Source organism: Mastomys coucha, unplaced genomic scaffold, assembly GCF_008632895.1.
Source record: "Mastomys coucha isolate ucsf_1 unplaced genomic scaffold, UCSF_Mcou_1 pScaffold14, whole genome shotgun sequence".
In the NCBI taxonomy this organism is placed as follows: Eukaryota; Metazoa; Chordata; class Mammalia; order Rodentia; family Muridae; genus Mastomys; species Mastomys coucha.
This window is the reverse complement of record NW_022196896.1, coordinates 41,915,387-41,930,466: the sequence shown is the minus strand read 5'-3', so window position 1 is coordinate 41,930,466 and position 15,080 is coordinate 41,915,387. Positions and strand designations below refer to the sequence as shown.

The 15,080-nt window shown below is 43.2% G+C and overlaps 1 protein-coding gene across 6 annotated transcripts in view; it reads left to right on the top strand.

Annotated features, from left to right (window-relative positions):
- Positions 1–15,080, top strand: part of Slco5a1 (solute carrier organic anion transporter family member 5A1) — a 130,235-nt gene that overhangs the window by 49,984 nt on the left and 65,171 nt on the right. For all 6 annotated transcript variants that reach the window (XM_031366881.1, XM_031366882.1, XM_031366883.1 and 3 more), the window contains 2 exons: positions 8,171–8,303; positions 14,237–14,448. In XM_031366881.1, coding sequence (XP_031222741.1) covers positions 8,171–8,303; positions 14,237–14,448 — 345 coding nt within the window. The remainder of the gene's footprint in view (positions 1–8,170; positions 8,304–14,236; positions 14,449–15,080) is intronic.

Genomic DNA, 15,080 nt, shown 5'->3' with positions numbered 1-15,080 from the left:
GAAAGCTAGAAGATCCTGGGCAGATGTCATACAGACCTTACAAGAACACAAATGCTAGCCCAGGCTACCATACCCAGCAAAACTCTCAATTACCATAGATGGAGAAAACAAGATATTCCATGAAAAACAAAATTTACACAGTATCTTTCCACAAATCCAGTCCTACAAAGGATAATAGATGGAAAACATCAACATAAGGAGCTAAACTACACCCTAGAAGAAGCAAGAAAGTAATCTTTCAACAAATCCACACAAACTTAATTCTACCTCTTACAACAAAAACAACAGGAAGTGACAATTACTTTTTTGTAATATCTTAATATGAAAATTAATAGTACCAACATATCCTAATTGATTGAACTCCAATAATATGAGGAATTAGAAATTTGTTGATTGTCATCCAATGATCTCTCTAATTTGGTAATTGGAGAAATAGATCTAATATTTTACAACCTATATACACTTTCAGGTTATTTGCTTGTGACAGTGTCTGGCTGTGTACAACATAAGGGTCTTGAAATCTTGCTTTTCCTATCTCAGCCTCTTTATTAGTAGCATTGTTTATTTCATGTTTTTACACTATACTAGGGTTTTCAGAGCAGCTTACATATTTCAAAAGTATTTATATATCCAAAAGAAACATAGACAATTAACTAGGGAGGTTGCTTGTAAGAAAACAACAAAGAGTGAGACTGAATGCTTTGCTTGATGTTTGTAACTCTTGTATCAAGTTTGAAGAAGAGGACTTTATAAGTTACTCTTTCTCTGAGATGAATGCTTTTCCAAATTATCACAGCTAATGAACCAAATTCTTACCCTTACCCAGTGTCTGTGCCATCCTCTAAGCAGAACCATTGTTCATTGAAACAGTTGGTGAATGACTTTATGAATAGACCATCTTAATACTTACACCATTTCTTAAATGAATGTAACCTGTTCTCTGTGGGCTGAGAATAAAGTCACTCACTCAAGTCAAATAGCTTTGACCATAGCAGGAAGTCTGTATCCAAAATTGTACCTACAATTCATTTCTTGGTGTAGCAGAACTGTCAACTCTCAGCTTAGCTACGGTAGAGGTAAAATCCTTTGGTGATGTAAGGGTCATTGAAGTACAGCCTTATTATAATGAAATCCAATGTCTAAAATTTGTTCTTATTTTGGGCTTGTACCACAGTAAGAACCAAGATTTTAAACTCTACTAATTACAAAACAAACAAAAAGACTTTATATATTTATGTTCATTTAAGAAAATACTAGTAGTGATGTATTATTTTGAAATATACAGTTAATATGTTTGGAGTTATTTAAAATTTATATTGAGAAAAATGTGTTTTCACTATTGCTGTGATGAGCATCTACATAAGACGGTTAAATTGATTGTTGTTTTATATCATACAACTTTTATAATACTTATTTTTATTGTTATAATATTTTATAAATTTTAAGGAATATGACAAAAAAGATATTGTAGGTATTGAAGGGGAGGTCTCTTGGAGGAGTTGGGATACAAAAGGGAAACAAGAATGTGATTTAATTCTATTTACTTAAAATATGTTTTTAAATGTTAACAAATTCAGATAAATTGAAATCATGTAACTTTTCTCATCATAATGCAATAAAAGTTAAATCAATTAAAAAAATAAAAGACTTGGCGCCTCCCCTTATATCAAAGCTGGACAGGGTGATCCAGTAGGAGAAGTGAATATGGGACGATTCTTAATGCAGATCAATGGTTGCTGGTAGAAGGAGAAGTGAGGGATCTATTTAAGGCCCATGCCCCTCTCTGTCATGACCTGAGATGCTCCCTGGATGCCTTAGCAGGTGACAGACTGTTCCCCGACTGCTGTGGCAGCTGGTCTTTGCTGTCAAGTCTGTGTCAAAGTAATTGAATTTTCTAAAAGGAAAAGAAAAATCACTTCTCAAAATAACTGAGAATAAGGAGCCGTTATCCCTGTACTGGTGAGCAGAAGGAATGAGGAAAGGGATATTTGCTTTAAATCTGGTGCTCTGGTACAATGAAGTCTGTTGGCAGTGTTCCAGGAATTTGAACACAATTGGAAGGAGAGTTGTGATATTGCAGAGAAGTGTGGATTGCTTTTCATGTGTCTTATCTTCAGCAGCTGTGTCACTAAGCACATATGACACTTGTCCATCCATCACTGTGTCCCATGCCAAGTTCAATAGGCATTTGAGGACCTCGGGCATGTATATAGAACACAAGTCCACTGCATGGTTTTAGGTGCAAGCCCAGATTCTGAGCCTGGACCCAACTCATATTTATAACTAATCCACTGTCTGTCTCAATTCCTGATGTTAGTGACAGCCCCATGGGGCAGCTGAGAAAGTAAGTCCTGGTCCCATGGGGACATAGAGAGCTCTACGTAAAGGGTAGAGAGATGCTAGGGGCAGGGATTAGCTTAGATGTAGACTCTGATAAGTAAAAGGTCAAGTTTAGATGTTTGTGTGGCAATCCAGTCCAGTTACAAGGAGGCTGTGAGGTCCCTAGAAACTCCACTTAGGGAGGGTAATGTACCATGTCCGGCAAAGGAAAAATTGAGGGCTCTGCGGCTGTAAACAACAGGTGCCAACTTTGTAAGTCAGAGATTCTGGGATAGGAGGAAAAATGAGAGGCTCTCAAGGATAGACAGGGTTCTCCGGAAAGCCAGTAAACTACTGTTTAGACTGTCATAGGATGAAGGTCTAACTGCTTTTGTTTATTTACTTAAGATTCATAGCTTGAGTCTTCATCTTGTCTCCATTCAACACATCTTTATCAGTTTATGGTCAGCAATCCTCAGCCATCGATAATGAGTCAATGAAGAACAGTCCCTGGTCCCACAGAACTGACATTCCCATGAAAGAGGCAGCTGCCAAGAGATCAATGAATACATCCCACATCTGTATGTTGAAGGCAATTTCAACAGGCAAGGCAATAGGATGTGGTGATGGCTTGTGTTGGACTCTGTGTGTAGACCTGTTGTGTGTAATTTTATAATCCATGCTTACTTTTTCTCCAGAGCTCTGTCCAAGCTCTCTCCATTTCCCAAGGCTAGCTCAACCAGGCTCTGGTTGCTCTTTGCCTGGTGCCAGAAATGGTTGTCTCACCCAGCTCCCACAGCTGGCTTGCTAAGCTGCCCAACAACTGTCCCTCCTGAGATTGCCTGGAGCTATCTCTCATGTTCTACTGACAGACCACCCCATGGTTGGCTCTGCCAACCGTCAATGACTGCTCCACCGTCATTCCTTCTCTCTTGCCCACCTGAATAGTCACGAATGGAAAACACTAGACAATCTTAATATTTTAAAATCAGTCAAATGACACAACCATTGGGCTCAGTATCTATTGTCCTAAACTTACCAGCTATTCTCTATTAGAATTTATCAGGTGGTGGGGGCCACCACGGGATCTAATAGTCCCCAGGCCTACATGGTGTTCATCTTCTCCCCTCCACAGTCTGTCTGAAAAGCCCTTTCTCAATCTCATCTCTTCATCTTCCTCCTGGGACCTGGAAAACCTGCCTCTATATCTTCAGCCAGTGATTGGCTTCTTGCATCTTTATTTACTCAATCAAACAGTTAGGGAATCTCTCCCCACATAGACCCTTCGGGGACCCATGGCTGCTCTGTAGAGTGGTGTTTGAGCCAAGTTCTGGAGAAGTCTGGGGCTGGGCCATATGGGCATGGAGGGAATCTTTGGGCTGAGAACAGCATCTGACTGGCCTGGTTTGGTCACCTGCTATCAGTGAATCATTCGGGACATGGTCCAATGGAGAACAGGCTGTGAAGATCAGATAGATGAGCAGGGGTATGTGCCAAAAGGAAATGGGCTTGCTTTGACTGGAAGAAAGGGCCTTACAGACTCAATAGACAGGAAAAAAGGATGTCCATTCTAGCTGAGGGTAGTGGTTCCCTCAGTGAATTCCACCCACAGACAAGCAGAATGAGAGGGAAAGGGAAAGTGCGCTTGAGCGCTCAGGCTCTGGATGCGGCACGAATGAGTTGAACAGAGAAATCTCTGACAGCCACATGGGTTCTCAGAATTCACAGACTTTGTCAGGAGAGATAGCAAAGATGGAGGCACCATGGACTATGCCTGACTCCCCAACTTAGGTGTTGGCATCTACCTTCCATTGCCCAGAGAAAGTGACTTTCTCCTCCACAGTCAAAATCTCCACAGGACACTGCACAGTGGAAGAAACTATCGCTGGCACTGGCAGCTCTCACTGCCCTCAGGGGAGTGGATCTACTCGCTCGCTCTCACTCAGTTGCCTATGTACTGAGGTCTAAGGATGAGGCTCCATATGCGGGTCTCCATCATGCATTTGAGACTTTGAAATGTCTCCATGTTTTAGCATATATCATTAATTTGTTCTTTAAGACTGATGAGCAGTATTGTAGTGTATGAACTTACCACAGTTTTTAGTCCACTTACTCTCAGATCTTCCAGGTGTTCTCAGTTTTACCTACCCCAAGTAAAGTACCACAAATACTTGCAGCTTCCTGAACACACTTCCAGACTTCAGTGCCTTTGCCCATGCGGCTGGCTCTGCCTCCATCCTGAGAGGCTTACACCTTGTCATGCTTACACAAAGCATTCTCCCTTGACTTACTACAACAAATCCTTCCTCCTCTCTAGGCTTCAACACATTTCTGATGTCCCATCTAGTTAATGCACCTTGAATCATAGTTTTATGTGTTTCTTCTCTGGGAGACCCTTTGTCAGTCATATTTACCTTTGCAATGACCCTGGCTTGCCCAGTGCCTTTTCAAAGAGGACGCGGCTAAAGGAGTTACATATTCAGTAATAGGGTATGAAGCCAGAAAGGCTTCCATAGGCCTTCCTCTGAAGGCTGATATGATACTGGAATCTTTTTTGCTTGTGCTTGGGACACTCAGTTTCCCATATTCCACAAGGCGTATGGCTGGACAACTAAGGGCTGTTGGGAATTCTGGAATCACTTCCTGTGATTCAGGACTGGGTAGAGCGGTGGGCTGAAGAATCAGACAGAAGTTGTAGAATTAAAAAGCTACAGTGTAGAGTTGGAATCAAGTCACCTGAGCAACCTTGTCTGCGACTCCTTCAGTGCCACCCAGGGACTTTGTGATGAAGGAGGAATATCTTCTAATTCTTTCTGAAGTGGAAATGACAGTTCGACAGGGGTGGAGGACATTCTGGAGAGTGTGACTGTGCCTGCTCTCTCTAGTCTCTACTGAGGTCTCCAGGGCCACTCAGGAGCAGATGAGCCAGGTCCTGGCTTGTCTAGTGCCCACAGTTGCTCTTTAGAGACCTTAGGTTTAGGAGTTTCCTGTTCTCCTACTGGGGTACCATGGGAGAGAATCACCATTCTACTTAACCCCTACGCTGGTTAATTGCCCAGACTTCATTCTTACCTCCTACAGAGGAATTTTAAGACAACATCACATTAGAATCTGGCATGGTGCTACTGTTTCAATCCAAACTTACAGTGAGCTGGTAATAGAGCAGAGAAATGCGAAAAATGTAATTTGGCAAAGAAAGCAGCGTGAGCTAATCTAAAGTTGGCAGGTAGCTGAAGACAAAATGAAGGCAATGATTAAAGAGATTTGCACAGTTGAAGAGAAACCTTGCCCTTTGCACTGGGGAAGCAGGAAAAGTACCTGGAGGACAAGAGCTCTCTCCCAGAAAGCTCCAGCCTGGAACAACACACACTCATTTGGAATACTTTGATTTAAGAAGAAAGTGCTTAAATAGTAGAGGCCTAAGTAGGGAGTTCAGGGCCTCCATGTCCCAACAAGACCGACAGAAGGGTCTTCTCATCTATCCTGACACTCAAAGTCCACAGCTATGGGGCTGAAAGGGACAAAGCTACATCTTGTGTTGATGGGAGAACTTGGGGTTATCTCCCATGTAGTACTTGGTCGACGTCATGTAGACTGCAAGAGTTACAGGGTTAGAGACGCTTACACAAGGTTTCAGAGTGCTCAGCCACAAATGTCTGAATTACCCCTCCCCCAAGATTCAGGAACCATTGTGGAAGAGGGGCAGAGAGGCAGTACATACCCGAATTTTGAAAGTTTCATCTCTAGTTTATGAAGTAGCTGAGGTTTTCTGGTGGTTGTTGTCTGATGAATTTTCATCTGCTGGGTAATTGTGTGGGGTTGCTGCACACACGCTCTTCTTCATGCAGCCATGCCATAGTGTCCAGGTGAAAACGGCGGGACCACAGTACCTCTTCCAGACCTGTGAATAAGACAGCCTTTTACACCAGAAGAACTGTTTGGGGACGGTGACTCACATCCACTTTGGCCTCATTATAGTGTTAAGTTCTAAGTGGGTGTGGCTTGTTGAGCATTGTAAACATTAATTTTATCTTCCTGTGCATACCTGAGAGAAATGCTTTTTATCTTTGGTTGACAAAGGAGACTGTAGACAGAGAGGTTATCAAGGTGTTTGTCAAAGTCCTAATTTAAACATGGAAGGCACCAGTTATATGAGGCTTGTTTCTATTCTGAACTTCCACAGGCAATGGAAGCACAGTTGTATGGTAGTGTAAAACGAGCACTGTGACTTATATCTGTAACTGTGTGAAAGGTGAGCAAAAGGATTAAATTGCAGCCTTGGTCTTGTCTGTGATTTAAGAGCAGTGACAGGATCAATATTTACTCAGGTATAGATAATGAAGTCGAGTGAAGCCACTCTGGTAACTTTCTGGTAACAATGTGAAGGCTAGGTGCTTAAACATCCCATCTATTTGGTGGTTACAAATGAATAACAGAGGTAAAATGAGAAATGCTTAACACCGGTGTCTGTTATTGACGCCTTGCATGCAGCAGTGACTTGAAAATGTCTAAGGATCAGCCCCCAAAGATGAAGTTTAGTAGGAGAAAATGGATCAAGAGTTTTCAGTGAGTTTCAAAGAATTTCATATCCCACCTCAAGATTTCCAACATGGCATTTCAGAATTTTAAATTATAGAGGTGAAAATAGAAATGTGGATAAATGAAGCAGAGGCAGAAGTGGAGGCATGTGGGGTGTCTGTATGTGTGTGTGTGTGTGTGTGTGTGTGTGTGTGTACCTGTGCCTTCATAACCTGGAGCCTAATGCAAGAGAAGCTGAAGGTCAGGGATAGCCTGGGGTAGCTCCCTGTCTCAAAAACCCCAATGAAATAATGCTGATAACCTTGTTCTTTTTTTGACACAAATTCATTTTGATGGCAAAAGTTTTTTGAACCCAGGGACTGCCTTTCTGACCTGTGTATAGCGAGACATCCTCACTCAGCTCTTTCGACAGGTTTTAACAAACTATTTTCTGGTCCATCAGTGGTTGATGGTTTCTACATAGACCTTCTAAATGGTGTCATCTAGGGATATTTACTCTTTTTAAAGTAAATTTCCTCAATTAGCAATGAACCAAATGCATTCTAAAACCTCATTTGATTCTAAAATGGTAGTTAGTAAGACATTAGTGGGTGGGCACTTGACCAGCGGCTGCCCGTTGCCTGCCACGTTGTCAACTGAACCCAGCATTCAGAATAACTCTGCTCTCCAGATTTGTCATCTTGTTAGAATGTCCCAGCTGTGACAAGTGGCATCCACTGTTCTTCTTCTTGGAGAGTCCCTTCCTTTCTTCTCCTCTCCACCCTGTTCCTCTCCTCTCCTTTCCTTTCTTTGGTTAGTCAATATAGCCTCATTAACTAGCCTGGGGCTCTACTTATTAAAATTGAATTTAAATCTCTTGCCCAGGACCCTCTAAGCAACCATGAAGAAACTTACTAATTCATAAAGAAATTAAAGACATGAAAGCAGAGTAGGGATTAGGTGGGAAGAGGAGAGGGGTTGGCATGAGGGGAGCAGAGTTAAGGGTGTGGATAATATATCCTATGTAAGTATGACAATACCACAATGAAAACACATTATTATACGCAATCAAGTATGCTAATAAAAAGAGAAGTCTTAATTTAGTGGCTTTAGAGTATGGCCTGGATACTCATATTAAAGGCCAAAGCAGAAGCTACTGTGAGCTTGTTTAAGTGACTCTGATGCAGAAAGAAGGAACGAGGGGACAGTGCAGTGCAGGGCTTGAAGGCCAATCTCAGCATGAATGTTTCAGAAACCAGCCGCTGAACACAGCTGTGACACATGAGGTCTGTGTAATGTGACTGTCTGTCCCTTTTCCTTTGTGTCTCCCCAGCTATCATGTATGTCATGGGAGCACTCGGCCCTGCAGTAGGATACCTGTTAGGTGGGCTACTCATTGGCTTTTATGTGGATCCCAGAAATCCTGTTCGCCTTGATCAGAGCGATCCTCGTTTCATTGGAAACTGGTAAGTGTTTCCCACATTTTCTATTTCACTTCTAACTAAAGATGGTCAGTCACTACTACTCCACATTTACAGTTTCCCCAGCTAACGGGGGTTGGGGGGGAAGGTAGCTAGCTAGCTAGGCATTGCCTATAACAGATGGTAGGGAGAATAATTCCCATACAAACAGCCATTTTCTTATCCCAAAAGCTTATGAATACAGTACCTTACGTGGTGAGGGGACTTTGGAGAGGGGGGCTCATATTAAGGATTTTGTGGGGGAAGGTATCTTTGGTGAAGGGGGAGGGAGGTGGCCAGATTCAGAACCTCTTCTGATTAAAGAGGAGATCCCGGTAGTTCGTTTTGAAGATTGGTGAAGGGCTGTGAACAAAAGAATTGCAGGCAGAGCCTCTACAAGTTAGGGAGGGAAGATGGGTTCTTTTTCAGACTACACTTTCACAGGTGATGTGCAGTAGATAACCAAGGCCTAGAACCAAGAGCTGATCCAGTCAGTGTGTTGTTAGAACCGATCCACTTGGTGTGTGAGTCACTCCACATGTGAGAGCTTGTCAGAGCAGCACCAGGAAGTTAACACAGAGGCGTCTGCGGCACTTGTGTCCAAAGTAGAGTGCAGGAAGTTGACCCAGAGAGGACTTTCCGGAAAGACTCTTTTAACCCCATGCGCCATTACCTTTTCTGTGCTGTAGAGAAAAAAATACTTTCTGTTCCACTTAGGTTTTTGTTGCTGTGATAAAACACTGACCAAACCTAATTTGGGGGAGCAAAGGATTTATATCAGTTTGCAGATTATAGTCCATCACTGAGGGAAGCTAAGGCAGAAACTCTCTATTTTTTTAATGTATATTTACATGGTTATGACTTATTGTGAAAATAACACAAAGTACTATTTTCATGTAGCTGGATTTACTAAAACTACAGAGAATTTCTGAAAATAAATGTTTATCTAGGAAATTAGTTTGGTTAGTTTATATCAGAGAGGATTTCTAACTTTGAGTAATTTTTTTCTTTAGAAATGATAGGTAATTTTCAAATGTTTTATTTTTGAATCACAATGTAGAAAGGATGCAGCTAGTCTTAAGGCGGAGCTTGAAGCAGAAACCATGGAGGAATGATGCTGGCTGACATGCTCTTAATGGAGGAATGAATGATGCTGGCTGACATGCTCTTAATGGAGGAATGAATGATGCTGGCTGACATGCTCTTAATGGAGGAATGAATGATGCTTGCTGACATGCTCTTAATGGAGGAATGAATGATGCTTGCTGACATGCTTTTAATGGCTTGCTCAGCTTGCATCCTTACCTAACTCAGGGCCACCTGCCTAGGGTTCGAACCACCTGCAGTGGGCTGGGTCCCTTCATATCCACCGTTAAGAGAGTAAACACCCAAAGACTGCCCACACACCAGTCTGATAGAGGTGTTCCCCAGTTGAGAGTCCTTCTCTCCTGGTGGCCATGGTTAGTGTGGAGATGACAAAAGCTATGGAGTGTGTGCCCGTCCCCTCAGGCTCAGATCTGTGTGTGCCTGTCCTCTTGGGCTCAGATCTGTGTGTACCTGTCCTCTTGGGCTCAGATCTGTGTGTACCTGTCCTCTTGGGCTCAGATCTGTGTGTGCCTGTCCTCTCGGGCTCAGATCTGCAGTCCCACTTTTCCATTTCTCCGCTCTGAGCATATATTTTCTTTTTGAAAACAGTTTTTTCACATATGTGATATACATTTAGCTGTCTTCTCACTTGCTAGACTTTGAGAGTCCTGCTACACAAGTGATGCTCTGGACTCTGGCAACTTCAGCATCAGGTAGGTTACTGTTTGTCTGCAGAGCCAGATGTGTGTTTTAACTTGAGTAAAACAAGTTCTTTCTTTATGATAGGAAAGCCATTAGGTGAAAATATAGAATGTTTTACTCTATTTTTATTATAGGACAAAAACCATGTGACCCTGTGCTTGGTGGGAAATATGTTTAACACAAATTTCTAAGCAGTTAACAGATACTAAGGAGGCCATTTGACAGTTTTGATTTTTATTGTAACCCCATTGAAGGTAGACGGACTAAGACCTATGTGGACTTGGCCTGCAGAGCATTTGAGTCATACAAAGAGGTACCCTTGCCAGCGGTGGGGAAATAGCAAGGCCTTTGAGGTATAGACAGAAAGTAAAGATTTTGATCTCAGCTGTTTTCATTACAGTTATGGAATGAGTCAGAGTAGAAATTGTTTTTCATTGTTAGAAAACAGATTCCTAAAATATACTTATGAATGTCCAGTGTACACCCTGTATGCTATGTAGATATCCTGAGGCCAGTGCAGTAAGGGAACTTGGGGAGGGAAAGACAGATGCACGAACAGAAGGGCAAGGGGAGCCTTAGTTGGCTCCGTGCCTGATGTTGTCATTTACCAGTGTTCTGGTCAACAGGCATCTATTCAGCTGATGGCAGAGACTGTGGAGCACAGACCCTCAAGTTGAATTCCTCTAGTGTGCTCCTAAGAGCTGTGTGGATCTCGGGAAATTGCTTCTCTGTGCCTAGGTTACAGGGTTGTTGTGAGGAATGAGTTGACTCTGGAGAGCTCTCAGTTCCTCTTGTTTTGGCTTTCTTGTACATCCTGGCCTTCTGTAGGTGTTTTTATTTGTTTATTTGTTTTTTGCAGTTCAGTAGGGGGTTGAATGCAGGTTCTTGGGCAGGCCCAGCAAGCTAGCTACCTGTCCCTTTGATATATTCCCACTCTTCTCTTTTATGTTTTTATTTTCACTCCCAGTCTCAGCAAGCTGCTCAGGCTGGCCTTGACTCACTTGTAGCCAAGGCTGGCCTTGAACTTGCAGTCCTCCTGCCTCAGCCTTCCGAGTAGTCGGAATTATGGACCTGCAGCCCCAGACCAAGGCATCTTCATTGCTTTGAATTTTAGCAATAGTTAGATAGTTTTAGCTTGATGGTTTAATCTTAATTCTATGAATGACTGTCAGTTTGGAACTATCTGAGTGTTTTAAAAAATGAATTAGAGTGTATCATCCTCCCCCACCCCCCCAATTCGGTAGTCTTGCTGGTAATTGGTTTCTCATTGAATGCAATACTTAGAACCAAAGATGTGTTTTCATTGAATAGAGGCTGAAGGAGTGAAGAGAGACATTATGCTGGCATTTATTAGACACTTACTGTGTGTTGAGCACTTTAATAAGAGCTTTACACACATAATCATTTAAGTCTTTTAACAGTCAAGTGGAGGTTTTAACATCATGCCCATTTTATAGGTCAGGCAAGTAATATCCAGTAAAGTTGAATTACTCAAATAAAGCCTGTGTGTGACGAGCTGGGGTAGGGAACTGACAGGAGTGGGGCCAATGCCCTGTCTACTGCACCTGCGGCTGGCTTGACTGAAGCTTCGTGAGAAGGATTTGGAGAGCTGGGCCCTTCAGTGTTAACTGTTATGGGGGTGTCTTCTCCTAACATGTGCTGCATCTTCTCCTGTCACAGCTTCTCCTAGTGTCCCTCCAGCTGTGTGCTCAGAGGCTGTCACTGTCGCATGCTTCACATGGTTATTTCTTGAGGCTATTGAAGAACATGAGCTGGTTTACTTTGCTTTTAGTTGAGCCTGAGCTCTCCCATTTGTATTTGCTTGCTATAATTCTTCCCTTCCTCTGGGCTGTTAGACTGTATCCAGGGGATTGGCAAAATAGCTCAGTGGGTAAAGGTACTGCATACGCCAGCCTGGTCCCTCCCAGGAACTATATAAAGGTTGAAGGAGAGGACTGTTGCTACAAAATTGTCTTCTGACCTCCACACATGCACACTACTGCCATATCAAAACACATTAGTATTAAATAAGCACCTCAAGATTTAAAAACAAGAGTACCTTGAATGGTTGCATGAAATTTTGCATCATCCCAGGCTAAGGGAAGGTTGGAAATATGGTCTGAGAGCGTATCTACACTACAAACAAAACCAAAGCAGCTGCTGCACAGTACCTGCTGGTCTGGAGTGGGTGCTTGCTGCACAGTACCTGCTGGTCTGGAGTGCATGCTTGCTGCACAGTACCTGCTGGTCTGGAGTGGGTGCTTGCTGCACAGTACCTGCTGGTCTGGAGTGTGTGCTTGCTGCACAGTACCTGTTGGTCTGGAGTGGGTGCTTGCTGCACAGTACCTGCTGGTCTGGAGTGGGTGCTTGTTGCACAGTACCTGCTGGTCTGGAGTGGGTGCTTGCTGCATAGTACCTGCTGGTCTGGAGTGGGTACCTGTTGCACAGTACCTGCTGGTCTGGAGTGGGTGCTTGTTGCACAGTACCTGCTGGTCTGGAGCAAGTGCTTTTTTAGGTCTGTTAGAACTGAGTACCATCTTACTTAAATCTGATGACTCTCAGAAGCATTTTTAAACCTTCTTTTCAGATGAGAAATTCAACTGGAAAAAGTAAAATCATTCCCTCACTAACTCAGGGCTACATGTCCAGGGTGGAACCATCGGCAGTTGGGCTGGGTCCTCCCACATCCATCGTTTATAAAGAAAATGGCCACAGACTTGCCCACACACCAGTCTGATGAAGGCAGCTCCCCAGCTGAAATTCCTTAGTTAATACGTGGTGAGAACAGGGTCCAAGCCCAGATGTAGCTAAGCCACAACTCATGACTGCCCTGAGTCCACTGCCTGCCGTCTCAAGGAGGGAGTACGTGAGGTGGACAGTGGCGAGGCTTGGGGAGCTCAAAGGCCAGAGGGCAAATGGGGTGTGGTATGGGCAGTGGCTGATGAAATCCTGTAAGCAGCCAGGTTCTGAAGAAGCCATGTTGACCTAACTATGTTCCCCAACACTGATACCCACCACCCATTTAAAACCTATTTCTTTCAACTTAAGTATTGAGCAAAATTTTGAATTCCTAACCCTTCCCAAGCACTAGACTGGCTACACTCCCTAGGTAGCTCTCTGGCACACAAACCACAAAGCAAGATGCAAGTTGAGCTGTCTACCTTTTTGGACTCCTGGGAGGTTGTTTCTGACACCTCTGCCGTACAGTAGTTTTAAGTTCTTCATGTAAAACAGTGAACATTCAGAGTCTTGATGTCTGTCATGTTTGTTAAAGACTTTGAGGACTGAATAAGTGGGGATGAGCAATGTGTGCTTAAGTACTTGCAAAGTATTTGAACCCCATCAGCAATAAGAAATGCACACTGGATGCAGAGTTGGGGGTATAGTTTCAATCACCAGCGTCAAAAAAGATGGGAAAAAAACCCACATTTAACATGAGTTATTTGTTTTCTTTTAAGAAAAATAAAAGGGTGAGCCCGGCATGCACCGTCCCAGCACTCAGGAGGCAGAGGCAGGCAGATCTCTGTGGGTCTGAGGCCAGCCTGGTCTACAAAGTGTATTTTAGGACAAGCAGGGATACCCAGAGAGACCTGTCTCAAAAAAATGGGTGGTGGTGTGTATTGCTCCTCAAATCATGTGAGACAGTCTATTTTTGTTCTAGTAAATTTATTGTAGCCTGGTGTGGTGGCTCAAGCCTGTCGTCCTAGCCATTGGAAGGCAGAGGAAGGCAGATAATACAGTTCAAGTCACCCTGAAACAGTAATCAATTGAGGCCATTTTGGGCTACGTGACTCTCAGGTTTAAACAAAGGAAAGCAAAATAAAACTAAAACTATTATGAAATGCACACTGTAGCAGAAAGAAATGTCTTAGCAGACCCATAACTGTTCAGGCTTCTTGAATGAATCCCAATCAAGTTGTTGAGTATATTAGTCACTATAGTCCTAGTATAATTATGAATTTTCCATCCATACATACCACAGAAAGGCAAGTGATGTTTATTTTCTCAGTTTGTTCGGTTCTCTTCTGCCTTATAATTGATGAAGGTAAAATGTTTTCTCTGAACTTTTATCCTGACAGACCTCATTCTCTGAATTGTTCTTACTCCCAAACTGGAGCCATAACTACAACTGATATTTCCCAATTTTTTAGGTGGAGTGGATTCCTTCTTTGTGCCATTGCAATGTTTCTTGTGATATTCCCAATGTTTACTTTTCCAAAAAAGCTTCCACCTCGACACAAGAAAAAGAAAAAATTTTCTGCCGACGTTGTTAGCGACGATGACATCATCAAGGAGAAATCAAACACAAGTGAGCAAATGAACAAAAAAGTTTCTTCAATGGGCTTTGGAAAGAATGTCAGAGGTAAAGTATATCTCTTACGTGAATCCATGCATGGTACTTCAGGCAGGTGCTCTGCCATGTGTGGGCCCAAGGAGGTGTGGCTCAGCAGTAGAGGGCCAGAGTCAGTCCAAGGAGGTGGCTCAGAGGTAGAGGACAGGGTCTTGAGTTTGATGCTCAGCAGGGCCCCAAAACATGACCCCTGTGACTTCACACCAGTCTCCCCTACAGGTGTTTGATGGTCGCTGGCCAGATAAGGACTGCATTTGAGAGGAAGGACTGAAATGTCACTTTAGAAATTTGAGAGAATGACCTCTTTGAGGGGCGGTGTGGGACAGCAAGTACAGGGTGGGACAGTGACACAGAGTTACAGTTGAGAAGAAGGACAAATAAGAACCAGACAAAATAACAGATATAAAAGATATAAAGAGATTTAAAGAGACAGATATAGGCTGGGCAGTGGTGGCGCTTTAATCCCAGCACTTGGGAGGCAGACGCAGGAGGATTTATGAGTTCAAGGCCAGCCTGGTTTACATAGTGAGTTCCAGAACAGCCAGGGCTGAACAGAGAAACCCTGTGCAGCCTTGTAAAACTAAAGAGAGAGAGAGAGAGAGAGAGAGAGAGAGAGAGAGAGAGAGAGAGAGAGAGAGAGAGAG